At 52.2% G+C, this 16,243-nt stretch overlaps 1 protein-coding gene across 1 annotated transcript; it reads left to right on the top strand.

The window, feature by feature from the left end:
* Positions 1-2,322: 2,322 nt before the first annotated feature.
* Eno1 (enolase 1) lies at positions 2,323-15,605 on the top strand. Its single transcript, XM_042695760.1, has 12 exons — positions 2,323-2,450; positions 4,808-4,901; positions 6,952-7,047; positions 8,877-8,935; positions 10,685-10,754; positions 11,056-11,189; positions 11,510-11,732; positions 13,031-13,228; positions 14,003-14,204; positions 14,383-14,491; positions 14,801-14,859; positions 15,191-15,605. Exons 2-12 carry the CDS (start codon positions 4,817-4,819, stop codon positions 15,258-15,260), a joined length of 1,305 nt encoding a protein of 434 aa, XP_042551694.1. The 5' UTR covers positions 2,323-2,450; positions 4,808-4,816; the 3' UTR covers positions 15,261-15,605.
* Positions 15,606-16,243: the final 638 nt, after the last annotated feature.

The raw sequence follows: 16,243 nt of genomic DNA, 5'->3' as shown, positions 1-16,243 counted from the left end.
TTCCAGGGCCACACCTTAGAAATACTCTGAAAAATAAGAGCTTTTAAGTGTCTGATTTCTTACAGTTCTCATTGGGAAATTTTGGCTGCTAGTTTAGCTAGCTGCTGAGTCATGGGGCAGACAAAAAAAGTCATATATGACTCGTAAAATACATATCTGCTTGGGAAATTCTTCATACTCTTTAATGAAACATTTTACAATTTCCTGTTGCTTCTTTGCTAAATTTAATACTCAAAATCTTGCTTCTTAGTCAATGAAAAGCTTATGCCATGGATTCAATAGGCCTTGGCTTTTACCCAGTGCCATGGAAACCTAAGCCAGGAACTCCAGGGAAGAAAAATGCTCAGGGTTAAGACATGCAGGTTTTCTGTAGCTGATCAGAAGATATAGCCACCAATGAACCTCTTTGTGCATGGTGATATGAGAAATATAGACATAAGTGACATTGTTGTAGCTCTCAGATTTACAGATCAGGCAGAATAGTGACCTAATGCAAAAATGTAACAGAAAATGATCATCTCAGAGTGCCCCCTCTCCCCCCAGGGTAGCAGAGCTGATTTTTTTTTCATTGTTTTGAGAAAGGGCTTTGCTTTTTTGCTTTTTTTTTTTTTTCCCTTTTCTTTCCTCTTCTTCTTCTTCTTCTTTTTTTTTTTTTTGCCAGGCCTCAGGCTTGAACTCAGGGCCTAGACACTGTCCCCAGCTTCTTTTGCTCAAGGCTAGCACTCTACCACTTAGGCTACAGCACCACTTCTGACTTGTTCTGTTTATTTGGTACTGAGGAACCAAGCCCAGCCCTTCATGCATGCTAGGCAAGCACTTTACCACTTACCCACATTCCCAGCCCCACGGTTTTGCTTTTGTAGCCCAGGATATCTCAAACTCAAGATCCAGGGCTAATTAAAAAAAAAAAATGTTATTATACAGGTGATGTACAGAGGGGTTACAGTTACATAAACCAGATAATGAGTACATATCTCCTTTTTTTTTTTTGTCAGTCATGGGGCCTGAACTCTGGACCTGGATGCTGTCCCTCAGCTCTTCAGCTCAAGGCTGGCATTCTACCACTTGATCCACAGCACCACTTCTGGCTTTCCTGCTTATGTGATGCTGAGGAATCAAACCCAGGGCCTCATACATGCAAGGCAAGCACTCTACCACTGAGCCACCTTCCCAGCCCAGTGAGTACATTGCGTCTTAAACAATGTCACCCCCCTTCCCTTGTTCTCTCCCAGTTTTCCTCCTGGGCTAATTTTTTATGGTTACCACCAGTTCTTTCTTGATCAAAAAGATAAAACGGTCACCACACTTTGCTGATTTTCATTTGCTGAACTACTATGGAATATCACCTATCTTGACCCTGGAGAAATCCTTCAGGCCTATGCAAAATTCAATCCCAAACCATTTTAGGTAAAGTTCACAAGCATCTGGGTGAGTGTCCTAGGAAAGAAAAGGAGAGTTATAAAATCTTTGAAGATAGAATGGAAAAAGTGTCGCTGGGGAAGCAACTGAGCATGTCCAGGCCCGCGGGAAAAGCTAAGTTAGTGGGCAGGGACTGGAGAGATGGAATTTTTCTTAGCATTTGTGGGAGTCCAGGGCTGAATTTCAAGCACCGAATGAAAGTATTAGGTGAATCATGGAAAGTGAATCTTCCTTTGACCCTCTCGGTTCATACCGCATGGCCGGCCACGGAAAGGAGAAAAGGACGCGGTCACCTTGGCGGGAGGCTCCCCTGGATCGGGGCCTGCTGGCACTGCGCGCAGGCGCACATGGCTCTAGGCCCCCACGCGGGAGTGGGGCCTGCGCAGTGCTGCTCTAAGGCGGCACAACTCGGGGGCTTCCCGCCGGGCGGGGGCCGCGGGAGGGCGGGGCACGGGAGGGCGGAGCCACAGGAGGGCCCTGCCGCGGAGGTCGTCCGCAAGGAAGGTCGCGGCCGTACGTGCGGCGCCCGGGCGACGCCGAGTGCGTGCAGGACTGGCAGTACGTGACAGAACCCCGAGCTCTCATGCCCGCCGCGCTGACCCGCCCCTCCCCGGGGTTCCGGCTCCGCAGACCCTCCGCTCCACCCCGGTGTCCCAGTGACAAGTTCTTTCGCATCCCGACCCAGCAACTGGGGTGTCGGGCCCCCAAGCATGTCAGCCCCTCTTCACCGAATCATCACCCCCGCCATGCCTGCAGGCGTAAGCGGCAGCCACAACCCCGCTTCTCCAAGGGAGGGGCCCGAATGACGGTTCTCCGGGCCAATAGCGAGGCGGCGCGGGGAGGGCGGGACCAGGAGGCGGGAAGTGGGCGTGGCCTCTCGAGCTGGGCAGGAAGTTCGGGGGAGGAAGCGCCCAGAGCGGCTCGAGGACTTGGGGCGTTCGCATCTCGCGGCTCTCTCTGCTCTGTGTCGGCTGCACTCCCGCTGCACCCCCTCCCCTCTTCTTTCCGGGTCGAAAGAATCCACACACCAGGTACGGCTCCGAGAGGGGCGAGTGTGTGGGGACTTTCCGGCTCGGGGGTTCTCCTTCCCTTCGGAAAAGGCGCGGGGTTGGCGAGGGGGCCCGAGGGCACGTGCGGGGCGGGCCGACCTCGTCCTGCCGGGGCGCGGGTGGGGCCCCGCGAGCCCCTCCGCGGGCCGGGGCCGGCTGCAGGGCGCGGGCGGCGGCAGGCGCACCTGTGGGGCGTTGGGCTCCTGGGACGGGAGGATGCAGATCAACATGTGATTCCGGACCTCTGGGGCGGAGAAGCTGGGCTCTCAAGGTCAGGGGCGGCGGGAGCGAGGCTCGGATCGGAGTCGTGGTGAGGAACGGAAGGCCTCGGGGAGACCGATCGTGGTCATTAAAACCGGGCCCTTCCAACATGGAGGAAGGGGCCGAGGGAAAAGATGCCCAGCAGGCTGCCGTCCCCTCCCCCCCACGTGGCGGCCGGCGACTGGGTTGGTCCAGCCCGTCGCTGATCCGGGATAAGCGGTGACCAGTTTAACTGGTGCTTAGGCCTGAGGAAAGTGCCGCCGAGCCGCCGGATAATTGGGAAGCCCTCGGGAGACCTCGCCCGAGTTAGGCAAGAGCCGCTGCGGGCTTCCTGGCCTGCCGCCCGCAGCCCCCGAGCTGACGTCGGATGTATTTGAGAAAGCTTCCTGTTCGCTCTGCCCTTCCCTCTAGGTAGTGTGGTCCCCTGATAAAATGCTTTCCAGGCATGGAATTTTCCAAAACTCAGAGTTTAGTAAAATTTCAGAGCCGAGGAAGATGTTTAAATATGTGTACCTTTTGGAATATAGTAAAGCACTATGAAACGCTCTTGACTAATAAAGTTTCATTGTTAAAGAGACAATAAAACCTCAAGTGGACTCAGGATTTGGGGGGGAGGGAAAGATGGGGCTCCTGAGCTTTTGATCTCACGGGTGAAGTACCGCTGAAGTCACAACTCTTCCGCTGGTTAATTGGAGATAAGAGTTAGATTTGTCTGCCCAGATGGGCTTTGAGCCGGGACTTTAATATCGGAAGTTAAGAGAATGCCCCATTTGCTACTTAAGAATGTGTTAGGAAAGATGGTCAGAGCAGAGACCAGTTAGGTAATTCCCCTTGGTGCTAATTTCCTTCCTAGCCACTTGATTTCTCTCAAGTTCTTCACCCATTTTCCTTTGTGGAGAACCCCAAGGAAGAAAAGTAAGAGGACTTTCTTTGAGGACTTATTTGTTTCTTCTATACATCCTTTTCCCTCCCCCACCTCAGGTCTTTCTCGGCCTCTTTGTTTAAAGAAAAAGTCTTCCTTCTATTTAAAAGTTATAATATTTCATCCCTAAAATGTTAAAACCAGTTAAAATGGCTTTTGAAAGGAATCCTAATGAGAAATAATCACATCTCCTATCCTGCTCAAATACTATGGTTTACTTAAGACATTCTTGGTATGTACTCTAGGCTGGCCTCAAACTCTTGATTCTTCTGCCTTTGCTTCTTGAAGCCTGAATTTAGTGGAGTGCGCCACCATGCTGTGCCTCACTACACTGTGCCTCGTGCTGTGAATTTTGAGAGACTCAGAAAATGGCGGTAGCAATGACCAGTCCTGACCTCCAATCTCAGAATTGCTGATTATCAAATATTTGCCCATCCAACATGCTACTGCTACCTCAGGCTTCATTTGGTGAATTAAATCCCAAACTTCAATCATAATTGCTCTAAAAGCCAGATTTCTCCCTTTTTTTGCCCTACTCAGCGCCTTCATTACTGGTGACAGTGACCCATATCGGAGCCCTTCTGCACGTTAGCAACCCACCACTTTCCAGTTGTATTCGTTTTCTCCTAGGTGTATACATTTTCAGCTTTTTGTTGTTTTATTTCTTTATATAGCCGATCTGAAAAGTGTGGGCCAAAGGCCCTCCAGAGTTGGTCCCAGTTTGTTTCCTATCCTCATCCAAGAGCTAACCTAGCCCCTTGTATGCATGACAAGCATACTACAGAACTGTGTTCCTAGCCTACATGTATTCTTTTTTTTTGGGGGGGGGGGTCCGTTCATGGGGCCTGAACTCAGGGCCTGGGTGCTGTTCCTCACCTCTTCAGCTCAAGGGTAGCACTCTACCACTTGAGCCACCTTCCCAGCCCCTACTTGTATTCTTCAGAGCAGTGCTGGGATCTAACCCCAGGCTCTGAGTAGGCCAGGCAAGCACTCTCCTGCTGCTGAGCCTTGCATCCTTAGTTCCCAGTTCCCCAGGCTATTTTGTCAGAGGCAGGCTTTCTACCAAGCAGCCTTTATGTGGATGGTAGCCCGCTGCATGAATATGCAAATACCGAGTTATAGTTTAAATAAGGAAGAAACTCTGTTTTCCCCACAGAAAGTCACCATGTCTATTTTGAAGATCCATGCCAGAGAGATCTTTGACTCTCGTGGGAATCCCACCGTGGAGGTTGATCTCTACACCTCCAAAGGTAAGTGCCACACGCTTTCCCACGCTTGCTTCTGTTTGACCTGGGTCTACACATGCTCATGGGCTGTGACTCCTAGAGGGAGAGGACAGTGCTCGTCTTGCTTCTGCTTCATAATTAAAACAGAATGTGATGTGGCTTTCCTGTCAGTGAAGCAGGGAAGTAAGGTGACTCCTTGAGACCTTGTCCCTAAAAGGGCTCATCGCTAGTTCTTGGCTACATAGCTTTCTCTGACCAAATAAGCAGCGATAGGGTATCCTTTGCTCTTGACAAGGAAAGGTGAAGAGGGACGGACAGGCAAGTGTGATTAGAATACCCTTCATCTTTGTCTCTGGTCTCTTGAATGGAGGATCTGGGAGGTTACTTTTGCTTTGCACTCAGGGACAATCCAAAGCCTCTTAACCAGCTCATTCTCTGTGCCCATCCTCCACAGAGAAGAGTTCTCCCATGTAAAAGCGTTACCTGGTGAGCTTCTCAGAGCTTTTACTTTAGCTAGGTGCGCGTGAGTAGCTTGTGCCTGAACCCCTAGCTGCTCAAGTGGCTGAGGGAGAAAAAGCTTTAAGAAGAGGCCCTAAGCTTCTGCCCTCCTCATTTACCTCCCACAGTTTTCTCTTTTAGAAGTGAACATAGTAGGTACTGTTGGAAAGGACTCCCAAGCAGAAGGGCTAGTCCTGGATCTGCTGGTCGGAGCTGAGTCACTGTCTGAGTTACAGGCTGGCACTGGAACATAGCCCTTCCCTTCCTGTCTGTCCCTCTCCCCCCCCCCCCCCCCCCCCCCACCAAAAGGCAGAGTCTCGTCTTTGTTACCACAAGGCTGCCCATGTTTCTGCTTTCCTTTGGCGAGGCACTGGGCGGGTGGGGCGCCTACTTCTCCTGGGCATGTGCATTACAGTGAATTCTTAGTCTACTCAGGCTGTGTGCCAGGATGTGCTGTTCTGTGCTAGGTGGCATAGGTTTGGCCCTATAGCTGGTTCCTGTGTTTGCAGGACTGTGATTAGTGTTCGTTTTCATTCATTCCCTTTTTTTGGGGGGGGGGGGGGTTCTGGTTGTGGGGCCTGAACTCTGGGCCTGGGTGCTGGCCTTCAGCTCAAGGCTAGCACTCTACCACTTGAGCCACAGCACCACTTCCGGCTTTTTTCTTTTTGCTTATATGGTGCTGAGGAATCGAACCCAGGGCCTCAGGCATGCAAGGCAAGTGTTCTACCACTGAGCCACCTTCTCAGCCCTTCATTCCTTTTTGACGTCTGTTCTGTTTTGTACTTTGCAATTGGGTAGAGAATCCCAAAACAACACTCATCACTATCCAGATGGAAGCTTAAGATGTTTTTCATAGAGCCAACTAGTTTCCAGTTGCTACTTTTTTACCTCAGGTAGGAATCAGAGCACCTTCAGTCTCCTACCTGGTTTTTGCTAGGCAGTGCCACCTAGTGACAGAACTCCTGGGAGAGGTGATCTGTAAATCTTTCTTGCTGGTCCTAGGGTTTGAACTCGGAGCATTTCTGCTCAAGGCTAGCACTCTACCATTTTGAACCACAGAGCCACTTCCGGTTTTTTTATGGTTAATTAGACATGAGAGTCTTACAGACTTTTCCTCCCTGGGCTGACTTTGAACTGTGATCCTCAGATCTCAGCCTCTTGAGCAGCTAAGATTGCAGGCATGAGCCGCAGTACCTGGCTTGTAAATCAGTTTTCTTGGTCAGTCCTGGGGCTTGAAGTCAGGCCTGAGCACTGTGAGCTGTTTGCTCAAGGCTAGCACTCTGCTGCTTGATCCACAGTGCCTTTGCTGGCTTTTTCTGTTTACATGGTACTGAGGAATCAAACTCAGGGCTTCATACATGCTAGCCAAGCACTCTACCACTAAGCCACATTCTCAACCCCAAGTCATTTTTCTTTAAACCTGAGAGATCACTTGTGCTGGAGTCTGCACTGCAGAATCACTAAAATGAGAGGGTGGAGGAAGGATGTGACTCGGCTAGTGTTGCCACCCACGTGCCATCTGGGGGTGGGGGGGCTTGGGCTGCACTCTGCTCACCACGTTTCCCCTCTCCTACAGGTCTCTTCCGTGCTGCTGTGCCCAGTGGTGCCTCTACTGGTATCTACGAGGCCCTGGAGCTCCGAGACAATGATAAGACTCGCTACTTGGGGAAGGGTAAGGTTTGGAGGAAAGTAGGACCACCCTCTCCTGCCCTTTTCCAGATCCCAGCACCCTAATAGTGGTACTTTATTTCAGGTTTCACTCCCAGTATCAGTGAGTACTATACTCAAGACTGGTGTTTTGCCACGTGAGCCTCAGCTCCAGTTCTGGCTTTTTTTTTTTTGTCGGTCATGGGGCTTGAACTCTGGGCCCGGGCGCTGTACCTCAGCTCTTCAGCTCAAGGCAAGCGCTCTACCACTTGAGCTACAGCGCCACTTCCAGTTTTCTGGTGGTTTATTGGAGATAGGAGTCTCATCGTCTCTCCTGCCCGGGCTGGCTTTGAACCGCGATCCTCAGATCTCAGCCTCCTGAGTAGCTAGGATTACAGGCGTGAGCCACCAGCGCCCAGCTTTAGTTCTGGCTTTTTGATGATTTATTCATTCACATACTTTACTACCTGGGCTGGCTTTGAACCTTGATCCTCAGATCTCAGCCTCCTGAGTAGCTGGGATTACAGGCATGAGCCACTAGTGACAGGCTGCAGTTTATTTCTAATGTGAAAGATTCCGCCTTGTTAGGCCAGGGTGCCTAAGCATGAGAGAAGGAGCTATAAAAATTGCATAGTCAAAGCCGGACGCCGTGGCTCACGCCTGTGATCCTCACTACTTGATGCTGAGATCTGAGGATCACAATTCAAAGCCAGCCCGGGCAAGGAAAGTCAAGTCCGTGAAACTCTTATCTCCAATAAACTACTAGAAAACCGGACAGGGCACTATGGCTCAAGCAGTAGAGTGCTCGCCTTGAGCTGAAGAGCTGAGGGACAGCACCCAAGCCCCAAAGTTCCAAGTCCCATGACCAACCAAAAAAAAAAAAATTACACAGTCAGGTGTCCCGTGCTCTGGGGTAACAAGGTGTATAAGGAAGGCCCAGCTAAGGCTGTGCTCCGAGGAGGCCTCAGTGACTAGAAAGTCACTTTGCTTTCCTATTGACTGGTTCTCAGGAGCACTGCTTTGTTGAAGTAGCCCCTCCCTCCCTGGCAGCTGTGTGTGGATTCATTTGTTAGCCTTTGTGCACTCTTCCCCTTGCCAGAAAAGAAACCTGTGTGGCCCGGTGCTGACAGGATGTAGGGCTGGCCCCGCCTTTTCCCAGGGGCAGCAACCCTCCCCCAGTGCATTGCTTCTCTCCTGGGAGGGCAAAAGTCTCCTGCTATAGCCATGAACACATGCACAGCGCATGCACATCCCGATCCTGACACAGGAGGGGCAGCCAGGGCCAGGTTTGAGCAAGAGCTGTCAGGAGTGCTGGCCCCACATGTTGGAGCTGTGGGTTCTGTGCGGTCAGACAGTGCACAGGCCTCAGGCCAGCCTTTGTCCCTGCAATGCCTCCTGTTCCACCCTCTGTCCTCCATGTCCTTGAACCCTGTTCTCTTCTCAGTCTCTTTTTCTTTCCTTCTCTGTCCACGTCTACTGGACAGGTGTCTCCAGGCCCGTTAAATATGTTAATGAGTTCCTGGCACCAGCCTTGTGTACACAGGTAAACACTGCATCCTGCGGGGTGAGGCTGATGTGCTCAGTGCATGGTCTTGACACTAATCTCCCTCATGCGGTCCTGAGCTGGTTGCTCCTTGTGTGGCTCTAACCCCTAGGGAAGAGCACTCAGACTGGGCCAGCAAGTCCCATTGTGGAGGGAAAGCAGTGGATGGAGGAGCTAAAAAAAAAAAAAACCCTCTGGAGGGGTTTGGAGGGACTCAGACTCTGGCACCATCTTTTTAGTGTTCTATCAATGCTGCTCAAGCCTGCACATTCCAGTTACTGTCAGTAATTTGATTTGATTGTTCCTTCTAGGTGTTTCACAGGCTGTTGAGCACATCAATAAAACTATTGCACCTGCCCTGGTTAGCAAGGTAGGACGCCCCCTCCTGATAACTAATGTGTATCCATGCTCCCAGGGCCTTTGCCACCCACAGAAGAGCTTATTCTGAGAGCCAGCCGTGCAGATTGGATTCCTTGCTGTGCATGAGAGCCGCATATGCATGAGCCCCATCTAACCTGGCTCCTGCCTCTGTCCATTTCTGTAGCACCTGGAATGGTTTTTCTGATACTGTTGTGTTTTGGGAAATTATGGCCCACAGTTTAAGGACAGCTCTATGGGGTGTGGAGGTACGGGCCATGATTCATTTTTCATGAACTTCAGAAAGCTTTATGTTTTACTAACGTTGTTTCTAACAATGGAAATGTCGTTAATGTGAAACCTTGTTTGAGTGGCTGTAGCTCAACAGTAGAACATATGTTTCACATTCAAACCCCAAGTTCCATCCCTGTACTCCCCCTTTTAATTTTTTTATACCAGTTCTGGAGTTTGAACTCAGCTTGCTGATGTCCCTGAGCCATTTGGCTCCAGGCAGAAGCTCTACCATTTGAAGTACAGCTCCTGGCTTCATACCGTGATCTTCAGATCTCAGCCTCTTGAGTAGCTAGGATTATAGACGCGGGCCACTGGCCGCGCCTACACCAAACATCTTACTAAAACTTAATTCATCAAACAGAAAAGTAGAGCTGCTATAGATAAATTCAGGCCAAAACCTCTTTTATCCTTCCACAATCTCCACAGAGTTCCCGGGGGAAGGTTGTAAGCCCTGTCCAGGGCGCTCTCAATTCCCATCCGTCCAGCCTCATGGGTTCACGCATCTAATCCCTCTTGCTTTGCATTGGCCGTGGGAAATGAGGGGCTCCTTTGTCAAGTCCCCCCTTGTTTATTTGGGCCTGGCCTTTATGGCATCCTCTAATTGCTCCCTGCCCAACTGGTCCCCAGAGGTAATTAATTCCTCGTCAACACAATGCCCGGCTGCCCCGCTGTTGGTCTCCTGGCACACCACACACCTAGTCCTTTGTCCCCTCGTGCCCTCACTGGCATGACTGCGGCAGAAAGCTGAGCTCCTGTGCTAGGCAGCTGTTTCGTTTTCTCAATGACGCCTTGTCAAAAGTGACAGGTGCCAGGTTGTTAACATGGCATGAGGTTGTAGATCATTTTCCTTTGGCATTTTATGACAGAACTGGGAGGCTTTTAAAATAATGCCAGTGTTGACTAAAAAAGATATTTTGAACCCCCCCCCCCCCCCCCCAAGAATTCTAGACACCAGCATTACTAGCTTCTGCCAATATCCATGTTCAAGCCGCAGGCATTATACTAAGCAATTCTGGACTGCCTGCAAGGGGGGCCTGACCTGCGCAGGGAGGTGGCTTGTCCTGGGTCAGAGTCATGAGAGGTGGCCTAAGAGCCAGCCCTTGTGGGCCCAGCTCCTGAGTAGACGGTGAGCACTGTTAGACCCGTGGCGCGACCAGTCAGCCTGTGCCGGACAAGCATGGCCTGTGTGGCGGGAACCTTGGAAGTGAGTCACAGGCAGTTTCATTTTTTATTTCCCACTTGGTGGGGGATGCATACTGGAACTCAAACCCAGGGCCTTGTGCGTGCTCAGCACGGCCTCTGCCACACAGCTCACGCCCAGTCTCCTTTTGGCCCATAAAACAAATAGAGCACAGTCAGTTTTGACTTTGCACAGTTCCAAAGTTCTTCTGCTACAATGACAGGAGGGCTGGGCTCGCCCCGTGGCCTAGTGCTCACCCTTCCCCTTCCTCTCCCCTCTCCCCTCTAGAAACTGAATGTGGTGGAGCAGGAGAAGATCGACAAACTCATGATCGAGATGGACGGCACTGAGAACAAATGTGAGTGGCTTGCTGGGGGAGACATTTTAGAGAACTTCCCATCTGAGGTTCTGGAGTCTTCAACAGGAACCCAGTGTGACAGTCTGGCCTTTCCTGCTTCTGTACCCCAGCAGGAGAGGTCTCGGAGCAGGGGGATTGAATAGCAGTGGCCTTACAATACCTAAGGCAGGGCAGCACGGAGCCCCCACTGTGCTCCCTGACTTGTGAGGTCAACAACAGGCGGAAGACCTCTCACGGCAGCCTGAGATGGGGTGCAGCCCAACTGTCTCCATTCATTCAAACTCATCTCGTTCCATTCTAGCTAAGTTTGGTGCCAATGCCATCCTGGGCGTGTCCCTTGCTGTCTGCAAGGCTGGTGCGGTGGAGAAAGGGGTGCCGCTGTACCGCCACATCGCTGACTTGGCGGGCAACACCCAGGTCATCCTGCCAGTCCCGGTGAGTGGCTCCTTGGGACTCCATGAGCAAGAAGGTGCTGAGGGGGTCCACTTCCTCTGGAACCAGAGCCCCTCCATGCCTGCACCTCCTCGCTGTGATCTGCAGCTCTGGAGGCCTGCTGCCTGCTGAGTGCTCCTTGACCGGTGACTTGACCTTCTTGTCTTACCTCCCTTGATTTGATTTGTGATGGGCAGCCAATGTATTTCTTGCTCAGAATTGCAGTTCTAAGATACAGCCCGCCCCCCCCCCCCGGCCCCATAGACACTCCCCAGCCCCCCAAATCAAGTGTGCTGTTGCATGTTTCCCCTGTGCTTCCCCAGGCTTTCAATGTGATCAACGGGGGGTCTCACGCCGGTAACAAGCTGGCCATGCAGGAGTTCATGATCCTTCCCGTGGGGGCCTCGAGCTTCAGGGAGGCCATGCGCATCGGGGCGGAGGTGTACCACAACCTGAAGAACGTCATCAAAGATAAATACGGGAAAGACGCCACCAATGTGGGCGACGAGGGCGGCTTCGCCCCTAACATCCTGGAGAACAAGGAAGGTAAAGACATGAGGGGCTGCGGCAGGCACGGCCTGGGGCCACCGCTGCAGGGCAGCCGCCAGCCTGGCGACGCCGCGCGGCTTCCCCATCTGCAGACAAACATGGTACATGCCAGTCAGAAGGGCCAGCAGTTGAAGGCCGGCCAGCCTGGCCTACAACAGAGGGAATCTCTCTCTACCTAAACAGCAATCTCTTCATTTCTAAGTGGCCTGGTGTGGAGGTGGTTTATTCCATGGCATTCTTGCCTTGGCAGAGTAGATTTGAGGTGTGTACAGAATACACCTGGTATTCAAGACTATGTTAAGTATTTGATGCATTCAACTGCAGTTCAATGTTGAGATAAGGTACCACCATTACTCTGCCATGCTGGCCTTCAGCTCTTGGCCTCAAGCAGTCCTGTCGTACAGGCATATACCAACACACTTGGCCACTAACTACATACAGTAGTTGTTCAAATAGGCTTTTTGGCTTTGACTCAAGGCGTGTGAGAAGCCTGTGGATGGTATGGAAAGGTTTCCACATAAATGGCTCATTGCTGACGACCGGAGGTGGCCGTGCGTGAGCGTGAGTGTGTTTGTGTTGCCTGCAAGGACAGTTAGCGAGGAAAGCGTCTGTCCTCATTTATGTTTTTGTCCCAGGCCTGGGGCTTCAACTCAGGTCCTGGATACTGTCCCTGTTTCTTTTGCTCAAGGGTAGTACTTGACCACTTGGGCCACAGTTCTACTTGCGGCTTTTTTGAGTAGTTTATTGGAAGTGGGAGTCCCATAGGTTTTGTTACCCAGTGGGCTTCAAATTGTAATCTTCAGATCTTTGCCTCCTGAGTGGTTAGATTCTGCCGGCAGGCATCCTTGCCCAGCCCATCTGGGTATTTGAATGAACCTGATGAGATTTTTGACTTGTATGAAATGGAATTTCCCCTGGTTTAACCTAATAGCTTATAGCGCTGACTAGGTCAAAGAGCCAAGTGTCTGGAGTCAGCTGTCCGGGTCGGGTGGAGCTGGGCCGGGCCCCGAGCACCACACAGCCAGGATGCCAGTCTAAGCTGATTCCACCAGACAAATGATTGCGTCTCGCTGCGGCTGTGTCTGGGCACTGAACTGAACGTCCCACCATCGAAAGAGCTGTGTGCTTAGGATCAACCCTGACATTTAAAAAAATAAAAAGCTCCTAGCATTCTCACAGCCCGTGACTGGGCCAGAGAATTTGCTTTTTCTGTTATACCCTCACCTGCCAGCTGTTCGTAGGAAATCCCACTTCCACCCACTGTCACCCACACTCGTTGCCCTGTCTTTTTCCAGCCCTGGAGCTGCTCAAGACCGCGATCGGAAAGGCTGGCTACACCGATAAGGTTGTCATTGGCATGGACGTGGCTGCTTCTGAGTTCTTCCGCTCTGGGAAGTATGACCTGGACTTCAAGTCTCCGGATGATCCCAGCAGATACATCATGCCTGACGAGCTGGCTGACCTGTACAAGTCCTTCATCAAGGACTACCCGGGTGAGAGCTCCTGCCACCACCGGCCTCCAGGGGCTTTGCCGCTGGCTGCCCGTCCCCCGCCACCCCCAGTAACTCAGCTCCCCATGGGACGATCCCACCCAGGCTCAGCTTTGGTATAAAGCAGAGCCCTATTTCAAAGTAAACTACTGGACTGGGGATGTGGCTGAATGGTAGAGTTCTTACTTCGCATGCATGAAGCCCTGGGTTCGATTCCTCAATACTATATACACAGAAAAGGCAAGAAGTGGCGCTCTTTGTGGTTCAAGTGGTAGAGTGCCAGCCTTGAACAAAAGAAACTTCAGAGACAGATCTCAGGCCCAGAGTTCAAGCCCCAGGACTGGCAAAAAAATAAAATAACCCATGCTGATGGGCTAGAAGTACAGCCAACTGTACTAGAGCTCCTGCCAGCAAGCTTAGCTTAGGGTCTAAGACGTCGTCTCATTACTTGTTGGTCTTGTTTTTTTGAGACAGGATCTCTCTGTTTTTGAGTGTACAGTTCTACACTTATTCTCAGTGGCATTAACCTCAAACCAAAGGAAAAGACTGAGCTGTATTCAGTGGCACATGCTTTAATCACAGCACTTGGGAAGTTGAGGCAAGAGAACTTAGTTCAACACAAGACCCTGTGTCAAGAAAAAATACCCTTTGTGCCAGGCGTATAAGCAAGGTTTCCCAGAGCTGGTGGGATAGACCACCTTCCTTCCCTCCCTTCCTCCTTCCCTCCTGTCCTGGCTGAAGCCTCCACCAAGCCTCACCTCGCATGTCTCTCCCCAGTGGTGTCCATTGAAGACCCCTTTGACCAGGACGACTGGCCGGCGTGGAAGAACTTCACGGCTTCGGCTGGCATCCAGGTGGTCGGGGACGATCTGACCGTGACCAACCCGAAGCGGATCGCCAAGGCCGTGGAGGAACAGGCGTGCAACTGCCTGCTGCTCAAAGTGAACCAGATCGGCTCTGTGACGGAGTCCCTGCAGGCGTGAGTGCCCGAACCTTAGCGGGTGGGACGTGGGGGGGAGAGGACCACAAAGGAGGCTCTGCCGCCACTGCCACCAGCCTGTCCTCTGTCAGGGGCAGGTGCTGGTGTTGAGCCTTCTGCTTAGTGCATGGCTCTGCTCTGGACCACAGTCAGGCCTCTGGGTTGTTTCTGACTTCAGGTGCAAGCTGGCCCAGTCCAACGGTTGGGGTGTGATGGTGTCGCATCGCTCTGGAGAGACGGAGGACACCTTCATCGCCGACTTGGTGGTGGGGCTCTGCACGGGCCAGGTGAGAGCCGTGGGGGCACGTGTCCCCTCGCTGGAAGACCCACAGTGGAGGATGGGACGGGTGCCGTTCTTCCTCAGCCTTCTGGTGGCTCAGCCTGTGAGGAAGGAGGATCACAAGTTCAAGCCCCACCTGGCCAATGTAGTGAGACCAACCACTGCCCTCAGGAAAGTGGGAGCTGATGCCTTGTTCCCTGCACAGCTGGGCTCCCTGTTGTTGGGGTCTTCCTGTGGGATAGCCTCGGCCCCAGGGCCCTCTCCCACAACCTGCACTGTGTCCCCCACAAGTAACATGACCTTTGTCTCCCTCCAGATCAAGACTGGCGCACCCTGCAGATCCGAGCGCCTCGCCAAGTACAACCAGCTCCTGAGGTAAAGAGGCTTTCTGAGCCCCTGGGGGGGGCTGGGGCTGCCCTGGGGTGGGCAGGGCTGCGAGCCGGTTTCATGTGATGCTGCCATCTTGTGGTGGGAGGCAGCGCATAGCCCTGTGCTATGCAGCCATGGGTTCAGAGCTGGTGGGATGGCATCAGTAGACAAGCAGGTTGTAGGGATCCCCTCATGGTGGCCCGTCTCTGGCTCTTGTCACTGGAAAGTCCTGAGCTCTGATGTCACTTGGTCCAGTGGCATCATCCCTGACCCCACCACGTGGGTGGGAGGGCTGCACTAACATCTGACTTTACCCTTTTCTCTCCCTTCACCTAAGAATCGAGGAGGAACTGGGCAGCAAGGCCATGTTTGCCGGCAGGAACTTCAGAAACCCTCTGGCCGAGTAAGCCACAGGCAGGCGAGCCTGAGCTTCCAGCACCTTCTGTCACCATCGGCTGTGTAACCCCTGCCCACAATGTCAGAGCGCAGCGTGAGGCCCCCCCAAGCTGGGGGCTTTGTGTAGTTTGTTCCCTCCTCTACTGCTTCCTTAGAACTTGTGCACAAAACAGGCCCGACCACGGGTACCCTGTTCAGATCCTAGCTCTGTAATCATGTCATTGGCCCCAATCATCGTCACCATGCTTGCCACCTGCTATCTGGAGCCACGTGCGCCTCCAGTGTGATTGCCAAGGTGGCCACAGGCTAGATCCCCAGTGGTTGTACGTGCGAAATAAAAGCCTCAGTGACCCGTGTGCACCGTGTGTGTGTGGAGGTGGGGGGGACCCGGCTGCTGTCCGTCCTTGTGTCTTCATCCCAGCGGGGCCTGCGGCCAGACTGTGAGGGTGTCCCCGAGACAGATGTGAAGAGTCTGATGGCCCCCGTCCCCATAGTTGTCCAAGCCAGGACTCTTGAAAAACATCCTGGAGAAGTAGTGTATTTAAGGGGCGGATATAGTCCTGTATGCCTGTAATAAGACCAGCATCCAGGAGGCTGAGGCGGGGTCAGCTGAGGTGATGATGCCCATCTCAGAAAAACAATGCCCTCGGTGGCAGATAGAGGCTGAGAAGGTCAGAGTTCATCTGACAAGTGCAAAAACAGGTGAAGTATTGGCTTACGTGAATATTTTCTCTCTAAAATTCACTTGAGTATCTGTGTTCATTTTAGCCTTTTCTCTGGAGAGCTAGTTAGGGGACCTTGTGACAAACATGCCCACTGCTCATTTCCCCCAATCCTAAAAGCACAGACAAGCAGAATCACAGGGAGAAACCTTGCATTCTAGGCCGGCCGTGGTGATGCATGCCTGTGATCCTAGCTACTCAAGAGCCTGAGATCTAGTATGAGAAGGTGACACCGTGGTAGAGTGCTTGCCTCACATGCATGAGGCCCTGGG

Source organism: Dipodomys spectabilis, unplaced genomic scaffold (genome assembly GCF_019054845.1).
Source record: "Dipodomys spectabilis isolate Male_0828 unplaced genomic scaffold, ASM1905484v1 ptg000188l, whole genome shotgun sequence".
NCBI lineage: Eukaryota > Metazoa > Chordata > Mammalia > Rodentia > Heteromyidae > Dipodomys > Dipodomys spectabilis.
This window is presented reverse-complemented; position numbering and strand designations above follow the sequence as displayed.